We start from the raw sequence: 7,571 nt of genomic DNA on the forward strand, positions 1-7,571 counted from the left end.
TCAGGGACCCAAGGAGCATCCAGGTTGATGTACTAAACCTGTTCATGGGGCTCGGGAAAGGGGAGCACATATTGTTCCTCCGTTGCCCCCGGCCACAGATCGCTCCAGCATTCCGAAGCTCTTAAAGGCCTCCCTCAGTGAGACGTGAGAGGGTCCCCACCACCTCCGTGTTGTACCAAAAATATGTTCGGGGCACACCCACACCTAAAAAAATAAGTCTTCGAGGCTCGGCCCTCCGTTGCGCCATACCTACAAATAGGGGTACCACCACTACCGTGAGCCTACAAGCTACGAACGAATCACGAAGGCCAAAAGACTAAAGGAAATAAACAAAGAAATATGGCCTAAACCCTAGGCCAAAAATGCAGTGGCACCCCCGCTAAACCACCCAAAGCCACCGCCATGGTGGTGACTAACCACTACACCCAATGAAGCAAAACAAATAGCAAACAAGGAAAAGCTTACATACGACAAAGCGAACGAGGACTTAGTTGGATAGTAACGGTGGCGAGTGAATGATAGGGAGCAAAAATTGTCCTTGCAAGCGAAGCAGAGCCCGAAATAAAGAAAGAAACTGGAGAAAATGGCGAAGGAGAGATAAAGAAGGTGACAAAATTTGCAAAGAAGAAGAAGTGGAATTAGAAGAGTGAGGAAAGCAAAACTGAAAAAGAAAGTTTAAATGAAGGCACCCCAAAAAGCGTGAGCTGAAGGGACTGGAGGGGCAATATGGTAAATTAAGCCCCATGAAAATAAATGCCCCTCCCATTGAACTGACGTGAACCCTCGAAAACTGCAAGCACGTCTCTCACGATTAGGAGCTTTTAAGAACCAGTCGTCTACAGTCGAACTTCCGATGAACAAACACCACCTCGGGACCCCAGAAACGTGACGATGCTGTTGCAACTAAGCGTGCCACGTTTGGGAGGCTACTATTCTAGGCCTAGGCTTCGAACCAGGTAACCCAACAACAGGCATACCCCAGACCCGGCTTATTGGGGACCCGCGCAATGATATGGCCCATTCTGAAAATTCCGCCCACGCCACCTTCGGCACTTAATGTCACGGATATGCATCGTGTCTTTCCGATTTAATTAAGGAGCACCAGAATCCTATAAGAAGGGGAACCACGATTCCCCCAAGGTATACAACCTAACCCTAGCTTTCGATCTCATAGTCATAAACACTTTTCTAACTTTGACATCGAAGTGTTGTTACAGGTCTACCCCCCATCCGATTCTCACCCAACATCTTGGAGGAGCACTAGTCAAAGAATACCCACTACCTGGTCACAGTCCCGTCGAATCAGGTCTGACTTGATCAGATATCTTCATTGTATTTGACAATTTCGATTCTTAGATATTTGTGCACGCAACAATAACCATCAACTCCCATTTGATATCCTTGATTTTCGACTTCAAACATAAAACTTTCCTTCTATACCTTTCAATTTGTGGATCATTCTTTTCTAGTTTTAGGTTGTCCAACGAAAGAACAAACGCTATTCCTAAATCTAAACCTATGATAAGCCACAGAACCATAAACCCAAAGTAAAATTCCAAATAATCAACAAGCATGCACCTCGTAATACACACAACCCCAAAATATTGGGCATGATTTCTTCATTATCCTTAAAGTTCACAAGATAGGTCATTGACCATGCCACACACTAACTCTCTTTTCAGTGCACTTAAGCTGGCTCGAGAAGATTTCAAACTCTGGAAGTGGTAGAAGCCCTAAAAGCCATATTAGTTTCGTCAAGAACCCCCACCAAAAAAAAGTTTTGTCAAGAACCCTAATTTAATATACTTTGTTTTGTGAGACCGAAACATTATGATACTTGTTTTTTAGAGTTTTAATTTGTCCTTAAAATTTGAAGTCGAATTTAATTTTACCCTTAAAATTTTATGAACTCAAATTGGACTCTGAAATTTATAATCGTAACTCATATTAACTCTTGAATTCGTTAATTTGGTACATTAACTTGTTACGATTTGGATTTTTAGTCCAAGACTTCTTAGAGTTTCAAAAATTTGATTGTTGCTTCCAGAGCCACAAAATTTTCAAATTGAACTTGTTACTGTCGTTTTCATGAGAATGTTGAGGAGTCAATCAAGCTTCTAGAAAGTCTAGTAAGTCTCAATCACATTGAAGCACAGAAATCAGCTCAGGACTAACATGAGTTACCATTGTAAGTGTTGAAGGACGAATTGAGTCAATCGTTATTTTAGAGTCAATTTAAATCCGATCTCAAAATTTATGGGTCAAATTGGTATTAAATTTGTTTTTGGTATAATTTTAGAGTTTAATTTTGATGCACTGAAAGTGTAAATTGTTTTACACAGTCATGCAATCACAACCGTTTTTTTGGATGAGCATTCACACTGTTAATATTAAAGGTAGTTATTTCTACTAATATGACATTGTGTATTTGATACAAGTATAAAACGATTTTATACAGATAGTACATTAAAATTAAATTCTTTTTTTATACTTTAAATTTTTTTATTTTTTCAGCTAACGTGTAAAATTAATGTCAATTAATGAAAAGATGATTTTAAAAATTTTGATTAATGCTTAGAACGTTTATGAAAATAAAAAATAAACAATTTTAATTTTACATACAAATTTTAAGAATTAAAATAATATTTTATTCAAAAATAAAACCACCATAGACACAATGCTTTATTGCTTAGTTTAAGATAATATATTCTTTTAATTTTTTTTCAATTAATTTTGTAAAAAAAAAAAGCACACCATATAAAATTTTTCTCAAATGCTTTTCTTTATTTCACTCAAGTCTTATATGATATAGTTACAAAATTAATTGAACGAAAGGTTTGAAAATAATGTTTCTCCAATGTTTAGTGGCACTCGGCAGAAGAAAACTAGAAAAGGGCGTTTCATACTGAAGCACTCAAGCACACCTGGAAAAGGCACCTGGAAAAGGTGGAAAAAAAATATTTAAGTATTGGGGAGTTGGGACAGCCAATAAAACCATAGTGTTGGCTGACTCTGACCCCTTCCAATATTCCATTCCAAGCAGTGCAAGCGTTGATAACTATTACACACTGGGAATCAATAACCAGAAATTCGTTGATTCTCTCTATTACACACACTCTTCTCTCTCTCTCTCTCTCTCTCTCTCTCTCTCTCTCTCTCTCTCTATTTGGTGTGTCTTTTGAGTTTCTTTCTTCTTGTTCCTCTCTGAGTTCTCAACCAAACTCAAGAAATGGCGTTTCAGAAGATAAGGGTTGACAACCCCATCGTTGAAATGGACGGTATTCTCCTCTCTCTCTCTTCCACCTGTTTGTTATTTTGATTATTCCTATAATCACTTTGCTCGCGCCCTTTAATTATGGATTATGATGGAACAACTGGTTCAATCACAATCTTTGTTTTGGGAACTTTGATTTTGTTTTAAGCATTGCGGAATTGAGCTAAACTGGAGCGTCATTCTTTCACATGTTTGATTTTATAGTTTATTATATTTATTATAATTATTGTTACTATTTTGTTTGTTAGATTGAATTTAATATGGATTTCATCCTGAAGCAACTAAGTCTTGTCCTATCTAAGTCAACTGGGGCCGTAGTATATTGTCACGAATGAGTTTGTGAATCTTGTCTACTTTGAGATTGCAATTTTATGTTACGGCCTGCGGATTTAACATGATGAACTCAGCTACTAGTAGCAGGCTAGTAGCAAATAAGTTGTGAAATTTAACAAGTAAAAATATGTTAGATATAGTTTTTGATGCTTGAAATGTCATGAGCTGAATGAGATTTTGGGAATCCATGTAAGAGTTGGCTCTGTTTTGAATGGATGGAGAATACAGTGGAATGTTTACAATAGGTTATAATATACTGATCCTATTGTTGAGTTTACTGAACATGAAATTACTGCTATAGGCTGCATATGTTCCAATGATATTCTATATGATATGTGTATCTGAAAATCTTCAGTGTCGCACACTGAAGTTTATTTGTCTGCTTCTATGAGGGATGTAGGTTTTGTTTTGTTTTGTTTTGTTTTCCCCAAACAAACTTTCCATTAAATCATTAGGGTATATAATTTTAGGTTTTCCTTGTGAATCATTGATATTTGCACTGATGTCCTGAGCTTAAGAAACTCATCACGTTAGGCTACTAGCAAACATCATTGGTTACAATTTTCTACTCGTTCCATTTCTTTCTTTGAATAATATTTCATACTCTGCACATGTAGGAGATGAAATGACTCGAGTAATTTGGAAACTGATAAAAGATAAGGTAGGTTTTGTCTTGTTTCATTTTCATGAAGCAGCTGTGAATTCTTTTCCTAGACATTATGGGAACTTATCTCTTGTGTTTTATTTCTGTAGCTTATTTTCCCTTATTTGGAGCTCGATATTAAGTATTTTGACCTAGGACTTCCTCATCGGGATGCCACTAATGACAGAGTTACCATCGAAAGTGCTGAAGCGACACTCAAGTATATGATCTACTTTTGCCTTGAAGGCTTCTTTGCATATTTGAACTTTTGAAATTATGTAAATTCTGGTGTTGCTGTCAGTGCCACTCTTTCCTGCATTTCCTTGATTTCATTTGTTTCTCTCTTTATTGTTAAGCTCAACGACTGCAGTACTTCTAATAGGAAAATCCAATTCGTATCTTTCTATGATCAGATAAAGACTGTAAACACAACATTGTAAAACACTGAATTTCGTAATGAAGCAAGGCTAGGAGTAACAGAAGAATGCAAAATAATAGAAAGATGAGATTATATATTCTGAAAAGAGAATTATGGGTTCTGAATATATGTGATCGTGTACTTGTGTTTTAAATAATATCAACTTAAATAAACTCAACTTACATTTTAAATGGCCTCCTATGTCAAATCACAGGAAAAATAAGATGCTTTCATTGTTTCTGTTTTTAATGTTAAACAAATTTCTCTTAATCTCTGAGGCCCCTGAATATCATCCTGCAATTCTTTCTCTTCTTTTACAGGTATAATGTAGCAATCAAATGTGCAACTATAACTCCTGGTATTCGTTATTGTTCCAAGTGGAATTATGCACATCTTTCTTGCTGAGAATTTGATAACTAAATTAACTTGTGAAGAGTTTCTTTTTCTTAGACGAAGCTCGTGTCAAGGAGTTCAACTTAAAGCAAATGTGGAGAAGTCCAAATGGAACAATCCGAAACATTTTAAATGGTAGTTGAACTTTCTAATGGTTTGGTAACTTGTTTCTTGTTCTGAGTATATTAGTTGCCATCCTGGATTCATTTAATCTCTTTCCTACAGGTACGGTTTTTAGAGAGCCAATCATCTGTAAAAACATTCCGCGTCTTGTTTCAGGTTCTTAAAACTAAAACTTTTGTGACAAATGAGTTTAGTCTGTAATATCAAGTGTGGATTCTTATCTTGCTATTGTTTAGGCTGGACAAAGCCAATATGCATTGGAAGGCATGCTTTTGGAGACCAATATCGGGCAACTGATATTGTTATAAAGGGCCCAGGAAAGCTGAAACTGATGTTCGGTAAATTCCCTATACAGTCAATTGTTTCTTGTACACAACTACTCTAGATGTACAATCGTGATAAAGTTGCAAAAAGTTTATCAGGCTTGAGATTTGATTAGTGGAATTTCCTAACAGATCAACGTGCTAAATGTCTAAAATTAAGGCATCTTATGAAGTCAAATTGTGCATTTTACAGTACCCAATGGACATGGAGAACATAAAGATTTAGAAGTCTATAATTTTACTGGTGCTGGAGGCGTAGCTTTGTCAATGTATAATACTGATGAGGTTTGCATTTGGGTGATGCTTCCTTTTGTCATCTTTGTTAAAAAGAATTTATAAATGTTGCCTTAATACTATTAGTATGGTGTATTTGATTTGGAAATAGTCCATCCGAGCTTTTGCTGAGGCATCGATGAACATTGCTCACCAGAAAAAATGGCCACTCTATCTTAGCACTAAAAATACCATTTTAAAAAAATATGATGGAAGGTATGGCAACATATTTGTGGTTCATATGCCTTTATATTATTTCTCTGTTATTCTAATTGAGATCTATTTTAATTGTAGTTAACCGAACTCTCAATCACATTTTTACTCTTTGCTTTTGTGAAGATTCAAGGACATTTTTCAGGAAGTTTTTGACACTCAATGGAGGCACAAGTTCAAAGAGGCTGGGATATGGTTAGATAAGTTGTTTCTCATGCTAGTCAATAATCAAAGCAATCTATGTTATTATATTGCTAATTTATATGGCTCATTTTGTAGGTATGAACATCGTCTCATAGATGATATGGTTGCCTATGCTCTTAAAAGTGATGGAGGGTATGTATGGGCCTGCAAGAATTATGATGGGGATGTGCAGAGTGATTTCTTGGCTCAAGGTGGATATCATATTCTTTTGTGATCTTCAAGCAGATTTTAGTTCGTGATAGCTTTGTTGCTTGTAATAAAACTGGTTGCACACAAGGATTTAGAAAATTCTTCACTAGACTTGCTTGTGTTTAATGTGATCTGAACAAATTTTTCCATTGAACAGGATTTGGTTCTCTTGGCTTGATGACATCAGTGCTGGTATTACTTTCCTAATCCTTTTCAGTCTTTCTCTGTCATTTTTTCCTTTGCATGTATTTCCAGCATGGATTTTGCTTTAAGAAGCTACATTTTGTGACAGGTTTGCCCAGATGGGAAAACCATTGAAGCTGAGGCAGCACATGGCACTGTTACCCGTCATTACCGGGTTCATCAGAAGGGAGGTGAAACCAGCACAAACAGTATAGCATCAATTTTTGCCTGGTCTCAAGGTCTTGCGCATAGGTAAATGTCGAAATCGATCCAAATAAATTTTCCTTGTACTAAATTCATCAAAATTAATATCCCCACCTATACTCCAAAAGAAAGAAATTATACTTCGTGAATAGAAGACTAAGAGATTTAACTTTTCCAGGGCAAAGTTGGATGGAAATGCTAGATTGTTGGACTTCACAGAGAAACTGGAAGCAGCTTGCATTGGAACAGTGGAATTGGGAAAGATGACAAAGGATCTTGCACTTCTTGTCCATGGGCCTAAGTAATTTCTGGCACTGGGACACTTCATTTTCTTTTCTTCTCCTTTTTTTTTTCTAATAAAATAAAATGTTTACATATTTAAATTACTTCCTTTTCTTTGTAGGGTTACTAGGTCTCACTATCTAAATACTGAAGAGTTCATTGATGCAGTAGCTGAGGAGCTGAAAACTAGATTATCTATGCAGGCAAAGCTATAAAGGTGAAGATTTATTAGGGCTATGTGATCTCCAATAAGTTTTTACCTACAAATAAGTTTACCTTATTTATGGCTAATGCCTTTTTCAATTTTCATTTATACTGGTGCCTACAAATATCACTAAAATATAGCTCAGTTTGTTTGGGAAGTCAAATAATTCAGGGAGTATAATGTGTGGTGGTGCATCAAGTTCAAGCGAAACTATTGTATCATGAATAATCTCTTTCAAAAATTTAGGTAGAGACGAATAAATAATTTTTTTTTTAATCTCAATAACAAGTATTATCTTGCGTTAGCTTTAA

General features: G+C 36.0%; 1 protein-coding gene across 1 annotated transcript; it reads left to right on the forward strand.

The window, feature by feature from the left end:
• The first annotated feature begins 2,785 nt into the window (after nt 1-2,785).
• On the forward strand, nt 2,786-7,571 carry LOC112703040 (isocitrate dehydrogenase [NADP]). The gene is made up of 15 exons (XM_025754342.3): nt 2,786-3,278; nt 4,225-4,268; nt 4,361-4,470; nt 4,989-5,026; nt 5,119-5,196; nt 5,287-5,340; nt 5,421-5,522; nt 5,701-5,792; nt 5,893-5,996; nt 6,120-6,188; nt 6,273-6,388; nt 6,544-6,578; nt 6,679-6,821; nt 6,952-7,074; nt 7,177-7,571. The coding sequence occupies exons 1-15, from the start codon at nt 3,230-3,232 to the stop codon at nt 7,268-7,270; spliced, it is 1,251 nt and encodes a 416-aa protein (XP_025610127.1). The 5' UTR covers nt 2,786-3,229; the 3' UTR covers nt 7,271-7,571.

The sequence above is a fragment of the Arachis hypogaea genome, chromosome 7 (assembly GCF_003086295.3).
Source record: "Arachis hypogaea cultivar Tifrunner chromosome 7, arahy.Tifrunner.gnm2.J5K5, whole genome shotgun sequence".
Classification (NCBI taxonomy): domain Eukaryota; kingdom Viridiplantae; phylum Streptophyta; class Magnoliopsida; order Fabales; family Fabaceae; genus Arachis; species Arachis hypogaea.